Source organism: Anabrus simplex, chromosome 1 (assembly GCF_040414725.1).
Source record: "Anabrus simplex isolate iqAnaSimp1 chromosome 1, ASM4041472v1, whole genome shotgun sequence".
Lineage (NCBI taxonomy): Eukaryota > Metazoa > Arthropoda > Insecta > Orthoptera > Tettigoniidae > Anabrus > Anabrus simplex.
Genome location: NC_090265.1, coordinates 826,523,330 through 826,543,183, shown reverse-complemented (window position 1 = coordinate 826,543,183; position 19,854 = coordinate 826,523,330). Strand labels below are relative to the sequence as shown.

At 39.2% G+C, this 19,854-nt stretch overlaps 1 protein-coding gene across 1 annotated transcript in view; it reads left to right on the top strand.

Moving 5' to 3' along the window:
- Positions 1-3,393: 3,393 nt before the first annotated feature.
- Positions 3,394-19,854, top strand: part of LOC137500919 (zinc finger CCHC domain-containing protein 24-like) — a 120,641-nt gene continuing 104,180 nt past the window's right edge. The window contains exon 1 of the mRNA XM_068227626.1: positions 3,394-3,531. Coding sequence (XP_068083727.1) covers positions 3,435-3,531 — 97 coding nt within the window. The 5' untranslated portion in view covers positions 3,394-3,434. The remainder of the gene's footprint in view (positions 3,532-19,854) is intronic.

Below are 19,854 nucleotides of genomic sequence, written 5' to 3'. Positions count from 1 at the left end.
CAACCAATCCCATATTTCTTCTTCGATTTTGAGTGTAACCTTTTCATTCACCAATAAAATTGAGAGGGTTTGGCTTGATTATTCATGAAAGGTCTCGAACTTTCCCCGAGGGTTTATAAACTGCGGATTTTCACATCTCTTGGCCATTAGATCAACATCTAACTAAGAGTGTGTGTGTGTGTCAAGCAGGAGGCGGGAGGTGCCTCTTTCATCAGGCGGCAGTACTCCGGCAAGGTATGGCCACTTAACATCTTCACTTTTGCTAGCTCCGCAGTTTAATCCGAAGGAAAGGTTCGACACTTTATTATGTAACCAACTTCTTAAAATGTAATTCTCCGTTCGGCTCATGTAAAAATTTCATAAATCTTTAACAGTAATACGGGGACTGAGAGTGATATACCCTCTCGAGCTCCCCTTCATCTTGGTTTGAGGTACCGCATTTGTTCTGCAATGTATTAAAGTGACTTCCATCCGCACTACCTCAGTAGACTGGGATTAACCCCTGTGTCGTTGGCCAAGTGCTCTATATGTTTTTTTTTTTTTTTTTTTTTTTTTTTTTTTTTTTTTTTTTTTTTTGAGCATAAATCTTTGACTCTATTCCGGTTTGCTCGGGCCGTTTATTGAACCTGTTCTTTTTCACTAAGGCCCCGTAGGTTGGGTGCTAGATACCTCTGTGTAATAAGATGGCTTTTGTAAATAGTGCCTTGTAAGGCCAGTGATTATTGGATTTTCATACTGTGTTGCCTGGAATAGGCTTGAGAATTGAGAGAGCTTGAGCTCTTTTTCAAGTGTTGTAAAGTTGCCTCTGGGAGGCCTGACATTGCAATTTTGGGAGCAAGGGTTCCAGGTAATAGAGGATTTCTGCCTTTTGAACAAATTGGTGCTTTTGTAAAGTTGAGCTAGGAGCTCAAAATTGTAAGACTAGGGGCTTGTAGCCCAAAAGTGTTAAAATCCTGAAGTCTTGGATCTTTCTAAGTCTTATTTCTAAATTGCTATGTCATTGTTATTTCACTAAGTTGTTTAAATTTTGTTGTTTCAAGAAAATATAACCTTTGTTAAAATGTTAAATTAACTTTGACTTTGTAGTTAGACCCATTCATCCCGGCACCTTCTTTCACCTCTGCTGATTCCCGGGTAGCCCCGTAACAACAACAACAACAATAATAATAATAATAATAATAATAATAATAATAATAATAATAATAATGGATTTACGTCCCATTAAGTACTTGCACGGTTTTCGGAGACGCTGAGGTGTCAGAATTTTTTTTCCACGAGAGTTCTTTCATGTGCCACTAAATCTATCTATTTACCGGAGGCTGACTTATTTGAGCACCTTCAAGTATCACTGGACTGAGCCAGACTCGAACCTGTCAACTTGGGCTCAGAAAGCTAGGGTCTAAACCGGCAATGATAATATTTTGTCTACTTTACCCCAAAATTACGCCAATGTTTTTAGGCCTAAAAATTCGCTCAACCGCTTCGTACGAGAGAGGACATTTTCGGTCGTTGGGCAGAATTATACCAAACGTCTGGTCATTTACACAAAAAATAGCTAAATATACGAACCCTCCTTCGAAACGTATGTTGTTAATGTGAACAGTAAATTGATTTTGTGTTAATTAACTGCACGTGAACACCGCCCTCTTAAATTACGCATTCAGTCCTGTTTTCATGCTTTTTGGGCTTTCTTTTTTACTGGAGAGAAGCATCGCGAGTATACTGTATTATCTGAGAATATTTACATGTGAGAATTTTAAACCTTATGTATATCCACACTTGGAGTGACTGGGATTTGAACCACGGAACCCAGCGGTGAGAGGTCCGCGCCTGAGTCATGGAGGCTATTTATTTATTTATTTATTTGCGGAGAAGTCTATGCCCCTCTTGTCAGTTTGTTGAGATGAGAGATTAGTATATTGACGCAGTTATATATTGCAAATGAAATAACACACAAGACATGGAAGACAATAGCCAAATGTGGTCGTTATTGGCGTGTTGATGATGCTATTTTCTTTGTTCCCAGGAATTGGAATTTCCTCGTTTTTTGAAATGCTATATACATTGATTTATAATTATAAAATATCAAAGCCATTATGTTAAAAACAGTGCTGATGTTTGTATTATTATTATTTCTTTCTTTCTTAATCTGTTTACCTCCCAGGGTTGGTTTTTGCCTAGACTCAACGGGGGATCCCACCTCTACCGTCTCAAAGGCAGTGTCCTGGAGCGTGAAACTTTGGGTCGGGGTACACAATTGGTGAGGACGACCAGTACCTCGCCCAGGCGGCTTCACCTGTGATGCTGAACAGGAGCCTCGGGGGGAATGGGAAGAATAGAAGGGATAGACAAGGAAGAGGGAAGGATCCGGTCGTGACCTTATCTCGGCATTTGCCTGGAGGAGAAGAGGAAAACAACGGAAAACCACTTCTAAGATGGCTGAGGTAGAAATCGAACCCATCTCTACTCAGTTGACCTGCTGAGGCTGAGTGGACCCCGTTCCAGCCCTCGTACCACTTTTCAAATTTCGTGGCAGAGCCGGGAATCGAACCCGGGCCTCCGGGGATGGCAGCTAATTACACTAACTGCTACATCACAGAGGCGGTCATTATATTATTATTATTATTATTATTATTATTATTATTATTATTATTAAAATCAAACTGTCGTATCAGCGCACTAGTAATAGCGGTTTTCGGACAATAATAATATACTTTAAAAAAAAGATATTTGTTCGTGGCGTCGACCTATGAAGATATTTTGCCACTCCTTTCCCCATTTGAGAGGAACCTGCGTTTAAGTGCAATTGCGGAAGTGTAGAATGTGAGACAAAGACGACACAAACACCCAGTCCCCAGGCCAGGGATATTAATGAATTGCAATAAAAAACCGTGACCCGGCCGGGAATCGAACCCGGGGCCACCGGGTGACAGGAGGACACGTTGTTTCCTACACCGCGGGGACGGACATAATAAAAGATTAATAATAATATATACTCACGAACAGTTATAATTGACAAGCTCTGCCCACGAGAGGCCTTCATCAAACAGGTATAGTACGCGAACTTTTTCTTGAGCCCTGAACTCCATAGTCCATAATGAAAACTAGGGCTCAAAAAAAAGTTCGCGTACTATAACTTCTGTGCAGCTGTGTCTTGGATTTAAGCTAGTGTAGAAACCAGATACTTACCACCTTAGGGATCAATGATATTTTTAATGTGTAGTTCTTGCACCCGCCGTTTCCGACACGAGCGCTGTTTACTGTGGGATTCCCCTTTTTCTCACTATCGGGCACCTTGCCGCGGCCAAAATCGACAAGCTCCCGGGCTCCCGCAGTCCGTTCCCTCCGTTAGTTCTGCGCTCATTCTCTTTGGTTCCACGAGTTCAAGAACGCGAATTGACGTGTGCTGTAATAATTTATATTGTGATTGCAAAATGTCTAAGAAGTCACGAAGCAGTCAAGAAGGCAATAAAAAAGGGAAAGTGAATACTGAGATGACCAAGAAGAAATCGCGAACATCTAAAGTGGAAGGTTTGTGCAATATAAAATTGATTGTGTGTATTTAATATCGAAGGCTTGTGCAATATATTGTACGAAATCAAGAAAGTTTGAAATGTATTGCGCAAATCGCAAAATACTGTGCTGTGTGTTGGCAATATTATGCAATATCCCATCCTCCCGCCAGTTGGTATCAACAAGCGTTGTACAACGTATCGTGATGGCAGACAAACAGGAGGGGGGGCAAAAGTTCAGAACAGGTTACATTTTCCAGCGCACGCATCTAGGCGCGATTGCACTGTCATTTGTTTCTTTCTCGCTCGCGTCTCGCGAAACAAGCGTCTCGGTATAACCAAATACGACCTGGCCAATCACAACACATTCTCGCAGAGTCTGTGGCCCTGGCAGTCGGTCTCAAAGAGAATAAGTAAGAGTCGACACTCAACGTTATTTTTAACTTCTGTACACAGCGGCTGCCGCAAAGACTACCAGGAATTGCATGTTAGCGCTCGTAGTGGTCGTAGGGAAAACTAAAATTACCGGGCGGGCGATTTAAATCGTTTAACGCGGGTCGCGTCGGGTACCCAGGTTCTCACCCTCCCTCCTTCCCCCACTCTAAAATATATTCATTTCTTTTCTTTCATATCTTTCTTCTTTCCTTTCTTTCCCTTACCTTTTTTTTTTGGAATACTTCATTCTAAACAATGATACACCTAAAGGTTGGCCTGTGCTTTATTATTATTATTATTATTTCTATTTTTCTTTTTTTTCTTGCTGGAGAAAAGAAGCTTACCAGCCTGTGCTGCTTATTATAATTTTATTTTTACTAATTCACAAAGCCATGAAGGAAGGGATTAACTGGACTGACCTGTGCTGCTTTTTTCTGCTGAGGAAAAAAGAAGCTAACTTGCAAAGGGAGGGAGGGAGTGACCAGAAGGTGAGTGGGATTGGCAATAATTATCTCTGATTATGAACTACGACAGAAATAGACACTAATATCACCTCGTACCTCGGTCCCCTGTAACACACACTGAGCCAACCTCAATAGTCAATAGTATTATGCAGAAAATGAAATATAAATACAATGTAAGAAAGAAAGCTATACACAGGAACCAAAATGATTAAAGGAAACTCATATGCTAAGGAGGGAGTTTGTAGGATTCAAAGGTAAATTGAAATTAAACATGATCTTTTGATTTATGGAGCTATATTCTACTTACTATCCACAGTATTACAGGTATAAAAATTGTGTAGAAATTGCCACAAATTTTTTGTGATCATAGTATATCATAATTTCATTAAGTTACATTCAGTAGTGTTAATCATGAATTAATATTCATCAGCCAGAAAACAATACAATACAACACAAAATCATTCATTTATGAAAGAAAGACTGGAACTGTCAAGTTACAACATAATAAATACTTTTCTCTCTTTTTGGAGTCTAACACACGTCAAAAGCTTATGGCAACACCATTTGTATTATCTCAAGAAACTTACTATATGATACATCTTTCAGTCTGTCAAATGAGGCATGTAGGGCCACACACTGAGGAATATTGAGATTTGTACTTTTGTATCTGCTAGAGGATGGCAAGTCTCTGGCAGAGTAGTGTTTGAAGAAACCAAGACATGATAGCACATACTCTGTTCCTACATATTGCATCAAAACACAGCATATCATTCAATCAGTCATCTGCATTTAGATAATAAACCATGTCAAGCTACAAAATTGTATGCATTCCTTGTATTTACAGTACTTAAAAATGTTCTATTTCATGTGACAGTAAGACATATCTAAATTTCTCTGTTACATGGAAAAGGATAGAATCATGAATATGTTTATGGGCTTAAAAGACAAGAAAGCGATTACAGATTCTGTGATTGTTCCCCTCTTACAACATGCAGGAAGTACAAATAATGCTTCCTTTCAGTCCATCCGCAGGGGAGGAGTTCCAATAAATTGAAAGAAATATGTAGCATCAGGATCAACGTACAATAATATGGCAGCTGATCCAGCACAAAACAATCGCATGCCACGTCACAAAATAGCTCAACCCATTAAGATCTACGTTCAAGGAATTGGTCGCTAATTTATGTACAGTATTATGAACAACATGCTGCTACCTTCCGCAACATTACCGTGTGCAAGGGGCTTTGCTGTGACCTAATCAAAATGCCAGTCAAAGGCGGTGGAAATTCACTTCAAATACGGTGCCATTTGTACCTACTGTATATCAAAGGCAGAAATCTGTGTCAGTGGTTGCAGAGTAGGCTAATCCGTGGTCTGACAGCAGTGCACTCTGACCGGCCAACCGAATAGAGGAAGGGTGGCCATGGCTTTACACCTCTGCATTTGAGACACAGAAAGAGGCTGTTTCCCTACCTGTCCTGAGAATGGTTTTCCTTTCGCCTGGAGTAAGGCGAATGATGGGACAGTTCCTAGTATATGTCAAGGCCACCAAACATCTCGCCTTCACCACAAATCTCCTTGCCTAAGATGATGATGCTTGTTGTTTAAAGGGACCTAACATCTAGGTCATCGGCCCCTAATGGTATGAAATGAGATAAATATAATAACAATTTCAAAGTCCAAAATCATCTACTGACCAGGGTTCAAAACACAATGACGAAGAATGAATGGATGGATATGAATTTAGAACAATCAGTGGATCCGACCTGTAATGCCCCACATTCCCAGCAACTAGCGTTAAGCATTAGTATTACTGACCAAGGGACTGCTTCTAAAGCACAATCCTGAATCGATGATGCTTGTAATCTAAAGGGGTCCAAAAACCAGGTCATCAGCCGCTCATAATGGTATTTATCGCTGGGAAAGTACAACCACGGTATTTGTCTTGTTGCGATACTAATCAAAAGTAGCGTAGACTCGCGGATGGTATTACTCACAGGTAATGTAATGCGCACATGTAACACACACCCATGGTGTTTCTCACATTGCGGCGCCATTTACAGGCAACGCAAACCTATGGTGTTCCTTACCTAGGTGTACTAATCACAGGGACTCGTACTATCCGGGTGTTAAATTTTCATAATTTCTGTCACAAGAAAATGGCTGAACAGAATTAATTGAAAATTGGTATTTTATGTCGGGGAATATGCCACTACAATGTAGGCTATAAATAATTTTATTCACCCTGGATGATTGGTCCTATTGAAAAGAACTACATAACAAAAGTTATAAAGAATGCAATTTCTGATCATTTATGTCTTAAATCAGTTTTATCGCACCGACTACGATAAGAGTGGTGGTGATTATTATTTCAAGAGGAAGTACAACTAGGCAACAATCCTCTATATATTAGTAATCGGAGAGAAGAAATCGAAGGGGGTCGACACTACGAAAAAATGGAGGTATTGGCCTAAGAAAGACCAGGGCCATGAAGGGCGTGAAAATAACGACTCTCTAGGCTTCCATACGTAATACAGTCAGGGTCAGAAAAGAACAGGTGGTGACCGAGGTAGATGGGATTTTGGTAGATGAAAGTGAGGAGCCTGGCACAAGTGGAAGCAATGCCAGGATTCACCTAAGGGCTCCACGGATGCCTACCCAAGCTCGGAGCTTCCATGGCACCCTTTATAGTTGCCTCTTACATCAGGCAGGGGATGCCGTGGGTATTATTCTACTGCCCCCACTCACAGGGGGAGAACTACGGTAAGGAAAGTTTGCAAAATTGTTACCATCACATCAAATGAGTTACGAACATCACAAAATTCACAAATACTAATTTAGTTACTTGCACACTGAATACATACCAGTACACATTTCTGTTGAGGAAGATGTGCATACAAATTGCAAATAAGAGAGGAGAGAGATCATAAAATATTTCCTGTGTTCTGATGAGAAATTGTTTCCAAAATACAAAATTTTCAGTGAAAATACCTTTGTTAGAAATGGATGCTTAAACCAAAACTAAGACTTCTTTATAAAATTCATCCAGACAATACCACATGACACTTCCACTTGAGTATTTGATCATTATCACACAATTCTACAGAAATTATGAGCTCATATAAAGGAACAGACTATGAGGACAGTAAACCACACGTTTGAAACTTTCATTGTTCTGAAAAATAACGTCACAGTTTTTCACTTCCCATTTAGCAGATATGCTTAATGCTCCTTATAATATTAATAATAATAAAAAATGTCCCATGAAGTTTAAATAAAATGTTCGATTATACAACTCTACGGCAGGAATTTACAAAAGTCATTATGAATGCAATTAAGACAAATGGAGCCTGAAACATGCAGATGTTTGGCATATTTTGAATAAGAACACAGAACATGAATATACTTGTTTTCCACCTTTATGAACAATTATAATCATGTTATGGGCTTCATAACGATGTCTCATTTTTTTGGCTATGAGTTTTATATAGCACCGATTGATGGCAACGATGGAATGGGTCTCAGAAGGAAGCAGCTGTGGCCTTAATTAAGGTACGGCCTTAGTATATCTGCCTGCCTATTGCAAAGAAGGGAAACCATCTTCACTGTTGCCGTCAGTGGAACTCGAACACACTACTGCCCAAGTGCAATCTCACAGATATGTGACCACACTGTGTAGCCTACGTGCTGGGTGTTTTGTAATACAAAATTAAAAACTTTAATACCCAATCATTACGATTTTGCAAATTGAAATTGTTTAATTTTAAGTCTTCAACAATATTGAACCCATACACAGTGCTCTCCCTAGGACCTTTCACGGACCGCCCGGCTATCATAACCTAGATATCTGCTAATTATACAATATTTCAGGTTAATTTACATCGCACCGACACAGATAGACCATATGGCGATGATGGGATAGGAAAGTGCTAGGAGTGGAAAGAAAGCAGCCATGGCCATTAATTAAAGTACAGCCCCAGCATTTACCTGCTGTGAAAATGGGAAACCACGGTAACCATCTTCAGTGCTGTCGACAATGGTTTTTTTTTTTTTTTTTGCTAGTTGCTTTACGTTGCACCGTCACAGATAGGTCTTATGGCAACGATGGGATAGGAAAGGCCTAGGAATTGGAGGGATGTGGCCGTGGCCTTAATCAAGGTACAGCCCCAGCATTTGCCTGGTGTGAAAATGGGAAACCACGGAAAAACATTTTCAGGGCTGCTGACAGTGGGGTTCGAACCTACTATCTCCCGAATACTGGACACTGGCCGCACTTAAGCGACTGCAGCTATCGAGCTCGGTGAGACTACTTGTAATAGGAGTGGTAATTTCATTCATTGAGCTGAAAGCTTGGTCACTCAATGCAATTGTGTGACTGCTGGCAAAAGGGAAGGAGATCGTCTGTAATTTTCTCTTCATTCTTGTCTTCCTTGTACTGATTAACTATCAACTAATAATACGCAAAACCTTTAGCTATGGAGGCGGACAACCCTATGGTTAAAGCAATCAATGTTGCAGAATTTTGAAAAGGCAAGACATGATTTTGGTTCCAAAATCGCTTGGTGACAGTGGCCATTAGTGTCTAGTCTGTGTGGTCCGACACCGTGGTTAGCCGGTTTGAGTCCCATTGGTTTTTGAGGTGTAGAGAGACTTTCACTTTACCAGTCTTCATGGCCCTCACCTTCCGTTGGCCGCTACCTTCTTTTTTCGAAGTGTTGAATCTCTTCTCTCTGATTCGTGTTAATAGAGGATGGTTGCCCAGTTCCTCTTAAAACAATAAACACCACCACGACCATGGATGGATACATGTAGTCCATTCTACCTGATTCTAAATTATCTGCTATATCATGTTGGAATCCTACAAGTTGAGCCTCACTGGAATAACTTTTCCTAAACGTGTACAGCCTTCTATCAAACCAGAGCTTATATGCAGCTCATGTTAAGCAGACTGGCCTGTAATTATCTGCCTTATGTTCATCACCCTTTTCTTTATACAGTGGGGCTAGAGCTCCTTCTTACAAACAGTAAACAAATATTTCTGATATGGCAGCATATTTCTAGTAATTACCCTGAATTCTTAATAAAGCCAGCTGCTTTTTTTTTTTTTTTTTTTTTTATTTTTTTTTTTACCTTTCAGCTTTTTTGAGAATGTCTTTATTATAATAGGTAAATTCCACTACTTTGCCTGTATTAGTCACCTCCTCAACCTGGAAATTAATCTTACATCCAACTATCTTTGCATATTGCTAACTGAATTCTTATGCTTTCTGGAAGTCCTCACATATACACTCTCCTAGTTCATCAATTTTCCCTGGAATGTCCATCCTGGAACTTGTGTCTGCCTTAAAGTACCTATACATACGCATCCATTACGGTACGGTACTCACTAAAATTAATATGGCTGTCAGTTATGCTTGTCATCATGTTAAATTTAGCTGACTTTTCTTGCTAAATTAAATTTCCTAGTAAGTTCTTTCAGTATCTCCTTACTTCCTCATATATTCCTATTTCTTTCTAACTTGCACCTCTGTTATAATACATTGGGTCTATACCATTACTTACCACTTTAGAAAAATACCATACCTGTTTGCCTGCTGCCATTTCTTGATGGATACAGTACTTTTGTATCCATCCCTTGGCACAGGCCAGAGTAAAGTGTAGCTATCACTGAAGTCCCAGTCTCATCCATGGCTGTGACAATATGCAAGCTGCTGGGGTATGGGTGGTGCTGAGTATTGACATTCAGAGCACGACTAGTGCATCTGAGTGTTATGAAAGGTGTTGCTCATGGGGTCAGTCGTGCTGCAATAGCACTTCTGACCCATTGAGGAAAGCAATGGCAAACTACCTCACTCCTCGTCTTGCCTAGTACGCCTCATTTTGGTGCTGCCATTGGTTTTTGTGGTTTCCTTATAACCGCATAACCTTTGGTGGTGCTATTTGAGGATCCAACCAGCCTTTGGGCTGATGACCTAACAGACACACAGACAGACCATACCTGTTTTCAAACTCCCCAACAATTAGTTAAACCCATCCCATAGTCAGTTTATATTTTCATTCACCATTTTTAACTAATCATAATTAATTTTTTTAAACTCCCCTCTGTCTCTTATCAACCTTATGATATTGCCTAATAGTCTTGCAGCATTCTGTTCTCTCACATTTATCTTCAACTACAACAGAAATGATCTTCATGATCACTTCAGTTTTTCTATAGTGCTCATCTGGTTTTATTAGCACTATGTCTAGAATATTTTTCCCTCTATATTGTTTGTTACATCACTTTCTGATTCAGTTGTCCTTCCCAGATTAACTTATTCACCATTTGTCGGTCATGTTTTCTGTCATTCGCATCAGTCACCACTGATCTGCATTTAGGGCAGTTGCCCAGGTGGCAGATACTTTGTCTGTTGTTTACTCATCTTCTCTTCAAGAATTACAAAGAATTTTTAAATTTATTAAACATCTCCCATGGTAAATTATTCCAATCACTAACTCCTCTTCTTATAAAAGAATATTTGTCCCAGTTTGTCCTCTTGAATTTCAACTTTATCTTCATATTATGATCTCAAACTTATTCGATTACCAATGTCATTCCACACTCTCTCTCCGCTGACAGCTCAGAAAGTACCACTTAGTCTCCTTACACCCAAGTCTTCCCATCCCAAATTCTGCAACATTTTTGTAACGCATCTCTTCTGTCAGAAATCACCCAGAGGAAATCAAGCTGCTTTTCTTTGGATTTCTTCCATTTCTCGAGTCGAGTAATCATGTTGAAGGTCCCATACACTGGAAACTTACTCTTAATTGGGGTAATACCAGAGACGTATATGCCCTCTCCTTTACATCCTTACTGCAACCCCTAAATACCCTCACAACCATGTGCAGAAATCCGTACCCTTTACTTACAATCACATTTATGTGATTACCCCAATGAAGATCTTTACTTATATCAACACGTACATACTTACAATGATTCCCATTAGGAACTTTCACCCCATCAATGCAGTAATGAAAAGTAAGTGGACTTTTCCTATTAGTGAAACTCACAACCTGACTTTACACCGTTTATCATCATATCATTGCCTGCTGTCCATCTCACAACATTTTCAGTCTTTTTGCAGTTGTTTACAATCTTGTAACTTATTTATTACTCTATACAGTATGACATCATCTGCAAAAAGCCTTATCTCAGATTCCAGTTGTTTACTCATATTATTTAAGGTCCAATAATATTGCCTTGAGGAATTTCCCTCTTAATGATTGCAGGATCATTATCAGCATTGAAACACCAACTGCATTTTACAGTAATATGTAGGAATTATGTTTTCAATAAATGTCAACTCATTATTTTTATGTACATTCATTTATTAAAATATTAATACAATGGTACATGAGAAAACATGTCAAAATGATACACTCCTCATCTTGCAGCCATTAAGTACTCATTGGTACTGTTTTACATTAAAGCTAAGCAGGGTATTTCGGAAGGCAAAGAAAGGTACAATGCTATTAAATAATTATGTAGAAGACACATTGAAAAATGAAAAATAATTGCCAATGACAAATTCATTAGTTCCAAAAATAAATGCATGGCAGCTTGTGCTGAAATAATGAAACTGCTAGGAAGGTAACAAAGGAGCCTGTAGCCATTGTGCCAAATATACTGAATGATTCATTTTAAAATACTGTAAACAACATATCTAAACTGGAAAATAATCTTGACTCACTCAAGGAGAATGAAGATACATTTACAGATATGTTGAGTGAACTATAAACTACCGTGAACAAGTGCAATAAAATATACATGGCATGAAGTTGCACCTAGGGAAAATTTTCAAAATAATTAAAGAACTCAGGAATTCCAGGACAGATGAGTACAATAGGCTCTCCTCAAAACCAAATGAATATGTTTGCATATTGTAGATGCAAAGAATAGTCACAGCATGTACATAGATACTGATGAATACATATTTTATATTCAGAGCAAATCAATGGACAATGTTACACATTCTTTCCTGACACTATAAAACTCATCTGTCCTCCTGCTTTCAACCTTACATGAAGTGGAACTTTCCACTGTCACATCATCAATACACATTTGTGGACTGTTTTTGTGTCTCTGCCTTATATGTTGCACAGCTTTGCTAAGTTTTCCTTTATTTACTTTTAGCAACCTATCAAACACTTTGCGTTTTACCACTGACATCACAGCATTTATGCTCTTGGCCATCCTACTGACTCAAAGACCTTTCATTACCACTTGTTTTAGGACTTGGTGGAAGACTTCTAAATGCATACTGGTATTAATGTGCATTTCTAATCGGTAACAATAGGCCCACTGATCACACCTACTAGCATATTCCTTTTCAAAAGTACACAGCAAACTCTCTACATGTGTCATTATTTTCACAAGCATCTAGGAAGTTGTTGAGCTCACTGTGGAATTCAACTACGTTTTTACACTTGCAACAACGTCCTTAGGTGTTTGTTACACAATTGCTTTGAATGCCTGTGTACCATGAATTTTAGAGGAAATGTTCTTTCTCCAAGCCCTATCCATATGCCACGTGCATAGAAATTTCTTCAAAGGGGCGCCCGTGACTTCTACCCATGCATTAGAGAATGAAGCCTAATTATCAGTTATCAGTATCTGCACAGGAAAATCAATTGCAGATATTGATTATTTGACAACATACACACACAAAAAAATTCAGCACATTGCAGTCTGTTCGATTAGAGTAACAGAATGCAACAGAGAATCTCTCATTGTATTCATCTAACATCAATAATGTTGTAAGTGAGAAGTCACAAGCATTTGTCCCATGAGTACTGTCCATACAAATGATTTTTTTTCCCAAACTCCACAAGCATTACTTTCTGCACATCAGTCATAATTATTAATACAAAAGCATTCTCTGTCAATCCATATTCTGGGTTGGAAATCTCTTGTAATTTACCAAACCGGACATACTCATTACCTTGTTCTTTTAACCTATCCATCCCAGTGCACACACTTTCTACATCTTTCTGACTCTGTTTATCACTGTCTAATCTAAAATCACGAACAATATTACTCAGGTCATGTCTTTGCAGAAGGTGTAGCCTGGTAATCTGCTTAGTATCTAAATTGTCTGTGATATTTTTCAGAACAGTGTCAAAGGGAATATTCTGAGCCAATTGGCCAGCAATCTGCTCTCTCTCTTCTTTTGACAGCAGGATATGCCCAACTCTTCTGCGATGTCCAAAATGTACATTATTGTAAATAACATGCACACTCGATTTATTTATTTTACACAAACTCTGAAATTTCATATGCCGTATTCCCTTTCCTCTTCTTTTGACCAATCCACTGCGATGACAGAAATAAGTAGATCCTTCAGGGGCTGTAGTGTCGTGGGGTTTGGTTTGGTAGTTGTCGATGTCCTCTTATGTCTTGGTGGACTAATTAGAAAATATCTGGATTGAGTGTCTTTTTTTCCTTTGATTTCCATACCTTAAATTCTTGAAAAGAATAGAAGAATTGAATTACCAGTTATTAACATTAAGATAATAATAAACTTATTGCACAGCTTAACTTGTGTTATGGTAAGGGTCATTCCATAAAAACTCACAAACTATAACAAATTAGACATTTACTTTTTTTTTACTAAACTCGTTTGTAGAGTACTCGTTCCCGCCTGGTGGCCATAATTGTCAAGGCGTTGAAGTCTGCATGGTCTAACATCGTGGTTACCCGGTTCAAGTCCCCTTGATCGAAAACATTTTGGCCATCAGAATCTTTGGCCACCAGGGTAGAGGAGGTGGTGATATACAATTTCTAATCACTAGATTGCGTGCCAAAAGCCTGGAATAAATTCCAAACCTCTCTGCAGTGCTCATATAGAGTGGGGGCATATGACGCTGTTGATGGTGATTCGTCCGTCGGTTGGAGATGTTAAGCCTTGGGCAGACCCCTTGGTGCTATTCGACAGGAGTAGGCTATATGTTGGCACAGGGTTTCACCCTCTCCCTTCCTACTATCATATATCACATCATTCATTTCATCTCATTAATTCCACTGATGAGGCTGACGCCAGGAAGGGCATCCGGTCATAACCCACCACGACTGATTCATCTCACCGTATTCCCGACCTCGTAGATGAAACGGGACAAGGTTTGCACATTGTTTGTAGAGTACTGTTTTGGTGATCTAATGTTTATTGTTGTTTGGCCAACCCTTGTCCCGTTTCTGTACGGGGTCGGGTATAAGGTGAGGTGAGATGAATCTGTCGTGGCGGGTGTTTATGACTGGATGCCCTTCCTGACGTCAACCTCATCAGAGGAGTTAATGAGATGAAATGAATGATGTGATATATAATACTAGGAAGGGAGAGGGTGAAACCCATACCGGCATGTAGCCTACTCCTGTCGAATAGCACCAAGAGGTCTGCTCAAGGCTTAACGTCTCCATCCGACGGACAAATCACTATCAACAGCGTCATATGCCCTCACTCCATATGAGCATTGCAGAGAAGTTTGGAATTTAATCTAGGCTTTTGACAAGCAATCTAGTGGTTATAAATTGTATACCACCCCCTCCCCTACCCTGCCAGCCAACATTCTGATGGTGAAATTTTTTTTGACCAACGGGACTCGAACTGGCTAACCTCAGTGTCAGACAGTTTAGACTTCAGCGCCTTAACGATCATGGCCACCAGGCAGGCTGATCTGATGTTCATTGTTGTATTTTAAAAATGACTATCTCAATATAAAAATGTGATTTCCGTGCATACTTTCCGTGCATACTTCTATAAATAAACTTTGAACTTGAGAATTTTAAGTGAGCTTCAGATAATTTTGATAAATACCTCTGACTATGGTCTGTCTGTTAAGTTGGATCCTCAAAAAGCACCATTAAATTCAAGTACCACTGGATTGGGCTAGGACTGAACATACCAACTTGAGCTCAGAAAGCCAGTGCTCTACTGCCCTAGCTACCCAGCCCAGCCTGAACAGCTGATCAGTATATCCAAGCACTGAATTATTCACAAAAAAATTACTGGAAATCACTCCCGAGTATGAATATCCACAGACTGTTTCCAGTCATTCAACCGGGTCAGGAATGGAACACATGAAGCCCCATCTAGTGGTGAGGATAGGACCTGTACCGGCTGCCGAAGCCTGTCGCACTTCTCTGGGGCAATGATTAATAACTGACAGATGAAATGATACTGGAGAGTGTTGCTGGAATAAAAGATGACAGGGAAAACTGGAGTACCTGGAGAAAACCTCTCCTGCCTCCTTTTTGTCCAACACAAATCTCCCATGGAGTGACTGGGATTTGAAACACGGAATCCAGCGGTGAGAGGCTGGCGCGCTGCCGCCTGAGCCATGGAGGCTAGAAATCACTCTTCAAGTGCTACTATTGACTCCACTCACCAAGACTTGTGCAACTTGATCCAACAACAGGTATATTTCTTTGGAAAAAAAGTAGTGGTTATATATTATTTTCTGGAAAACTATACTTCTATTCTTCAAAATACAATTCTTTACATCTGGAACAAACCAGTCACTATTTAATTTCCTTTTCCAGAGTTTCAAGTAAGCTTACTGTATGACAAAATAGTAGACATGATGCTGTATAGGCTTTTGGGCTTATGCCGTGTCAAGAAAATAAGGTGAAATTCTTAACGTTTCACAGAAAACTGTGCTCTGTGTCCTCAGAAGAAATCTCGACTGACCACAAGAAAGGCTTCTTAAACAATGACAATTTCCTTAGCAGTAACCTCAAAAGATATGAAAGTATACATTTTTTTCAGAGAAAGTTCATGAATTAGATGAGGATGTAACAAATATTATTTCATAAATTTATGTAAATACCTCACAGATTCTGGCAAAGAAATGAGCACTTTTCTTGCCACTTCAGAAAGACAAAGATAATTTAATGGTATTGGTGGTGCTGTCAATGTTTTCTTTGAATCTAAAAGTTGATAAAACAGATCTTTAACTCCCACAGGAACCATATTTGTGGACAAAATAGAATATAGAAGATGTAGCCTAAACATCCAGTTTGTCAAGAACTGTGGAAAGGAGCAAATAAGGACAGATGATAGACAAGATTAAGGAAAGTAGGTATTCAATCTTACTATGCAAACTTTCCCATCTCTAAGTTATTCCTGAAAATTAAAATAATTAATTTATCTAAGAATGAAAATAATGATGAAATATTACACAAAATGCAGGTTTGCGTTAGATCAATCGGTGTGACATCAACACACTGACTTCCTATGCTAATTCTAAAATGGAAATCAGAATTCACTCCGGCCACTTCAGCCTTGCCCCCTTCACAGGGGGAAGTAATCATCCTGTATTCAAAACAGACATATAATTTAAAATGTAGGGTTGCATCATGGATTAATATGTTCGGAATTTTGCACACATTCTTTCCATGGATATTGTACCGGGCGGTACACCTCCATGCCGCGAATTCAAATATTGCGCCAGTTGAAACCTCTCTACAGGAGAAACCCTGAACTTTAACAAACTGTATTAACTCAACGGTTTCTCGGAAGATGTCACTACTGTAAATTTGGTAATCTTGAAGTGTTCTGAACTGTGTCTATTTTGATTTGTGTTTGTTTGCTCCGTATCAAGAAGTTTGAACATTCTCTAACAGATGTCACTACCCAATGGAATGAACTTTCTTGAAGAAATATTGTATTCCTAAGTTTTATTTTTACTAAATTTTGTTCTGTGGTTTGTGGGTTGGCAATATAATCCTTTCCTTCCGCCAGTTTTGAAATTAGCCGATCATAAATTTCTGTAATTAATTTTCCACCAATAAGGTGTTTCTTCATCGTCTTGTGTATTAGTTTTTGCTGGTGGCCAATAAAAGTTTGTGGGCAGGTTGTTATCATTCAGGAAAGGTCTCGAATGTTCCACGAGGGTATATAAACTCCTGATTTTCTTGTCTCGGTGCCACTTCTGTAACATCTTTCTTAGTGTATGGATATGTAGCAGGGGGCGGGAAGCGCCTCTTTCTCCAAGCAGCAGTTCATCTACAAGGTAATGGCCTGTTAACATCTTCATTTCTTGCTAGCTCAGCAGTTTAACTCTCGGGGAGGGTTCAAAACCTTTAGTATGTAACCTACCCTTTTAAAATGTAAATTACCGGGCGAGTTGGCCGTGCGCGTAGAGGCGCTCGGCTGTGAGCTTGCATCCGGGAGATAGTAGGTTCGAATCCCACTATCGGCAGCCCTGAAAATGGTTTTCCGTGGTTTCCCATTTTCACACCAGGCAAATGCTGGGGCTGTACCTTAATTAAGGCCACGGCCGCTTCCTTCGAACTCCTAGGCCTTTCCTATCCCATCGTCGCCATAAGACCTATCTGTGTCGGTGCGACGTAAAGCCCCTAGCAAAAAAAATTTAAAAAAATAAAATGTAAATTCTTTTCTGTCTATCTACAAATTACAAGTCTGTAAAGCGGGGATAGAGAGTGCTTCACCCTCTCGAACTCCCCTTCATTTTGAATTTTGAGGTGACTATGTTTTCGTAACCGTTTTTCTCTTCCTTCTTAAAGTCTTAAACTTATTTGCCGACTAGTCACCTCCATGGATTGGGATTAGCCCCTGTATCATCTGCCTAGCGCCACACAGGTTTTGACAAAACTTGGTGTAGGAGTGCAAGTTATCGCCTCCATTCTATTTTTGCATTATGGGCCAGTAACTTAACCTGATGTTTTGTTTTCTTCATGTGAAGGCCCTGTAGGTTGGGTACAAGATACCCCTGTTTCACTGTATGTGTGCCTTGAGGGCAGTTAGGAGTGAAGTTGGTTGTGGCCTTTGATAGGCTTGTAAAAGTGAGATCAGGTCTGCTCTTTCCTAATTTGATCTCTGCGTGCCTCTTGGAGGCTTAACATTGTAATTAGGGGCAAGTGCTCCTTGGAATGATGGGGTTTTCTGCTCCTTTGTTCATTTGGTAAGTGGGTAAAGTTGAGCTATTCGCTCAAAGGTTGTGAGTGTGGGGCTCGAAGCCCAAAACTTGGTAAAAAACCCCTGACGGGAAAAATCATTTTGTACCCGACTTTCATTGTTATTTCACCTAGTGGAAATTGTTGAATGTTGTTTACTGTTATTTGTTGATTTTGAAGAGAAAATATAACCTTTGTTAAAGTTTTAAATTAACTTTAATTTGGTAGTTGAGACCTATTCCAACCCGCACCTTCTTTCACCTCTGCTGTTCCTCAGTACCCTCGGAACAGATATAATGCTCTAACTGCTAGAACTAGATAAGTCTTAACAAAATTTCTAAATATAATACTTTAACGAATTCAGCAAGAACCATAGGTACCCTTCTTGAGATTTCAAAGAATGATAAAATGTAGTTAGTGCCAGTATAACAATTTTAATGAAGTCTGATATTTCACCCTAAGGGAATCTTTTCCTCATGCAAATAATTTATTTCAAATAAATACTGAAAATATTGAGGAAAATCTTTCTGAAAGCACGAATTTTGGTTGGGAGTACATTTCAAGCATCATTAGGCCTAATGGAGCTATTAATAGGAACAGAAAATGATACTGATTTAAAGAATATTGGTACTGGTATTTAATGAACATGTGAGGAAAATGTCATAACATTTTGTGATAAACTTTAATGAACATTTATGCATTCAACTCTAACTAGATACAGTGAACAAAAATATGAATATAAAGATCTGTTGCATAACTATTATGATACAATGGTTGAACATTGTTCCCACCTTTCATGTTACTGAAGACATTTCTGTGATAGAACATACTTCAAGAATTAATTCACTGTGGTCATGCAACACATGCTGACTCAAATCTTGGTGATTCGCATTGATATACGGACAATTCACCACTGAAATGAAAAAACAGGTTTTTGAGTAAGAACATACCAATCCATTACCTCTAACCTATTCAACTACTAATATGGAAATCGTCAGCACTTACCAGGGCAGTCTATATGAATTTTGAATCTTCTCACTGAATGTATGACGCTTATATGTCCCCGTAACTCTCGTTCGCTGGATGTGTACCAGACTCCCAGCTACAAAATTTACAAGTAAATCCAGTTCCATTAAGCCGCCCACGCTTTAGTGATTCAGATGACAACTTGTGTACGGTACTTGTAATTTATGTCTCTTCAATTTTGCATCGTGTAGATAGCAGAAATTATCCAAATGAAGGTATTGACCACACTAGAAATTATCCAAATGAACTTATTGACCAGGTGTTGACGCAATTCAAACAAATATTAAAAATTATTCACCCGAACGTATTGACCACATGTTAAAAGCACAATTCAAACAACAATTTTTCCCTCCACTTACGCAAAAACAATTGCTAATCAATTGTCATATTTACTACGAATCATAGCAGATGACAGCACTTTCGTAAAAGGCTGAGGCCATTAGCGGCCATACTTTTTCAAGAATGC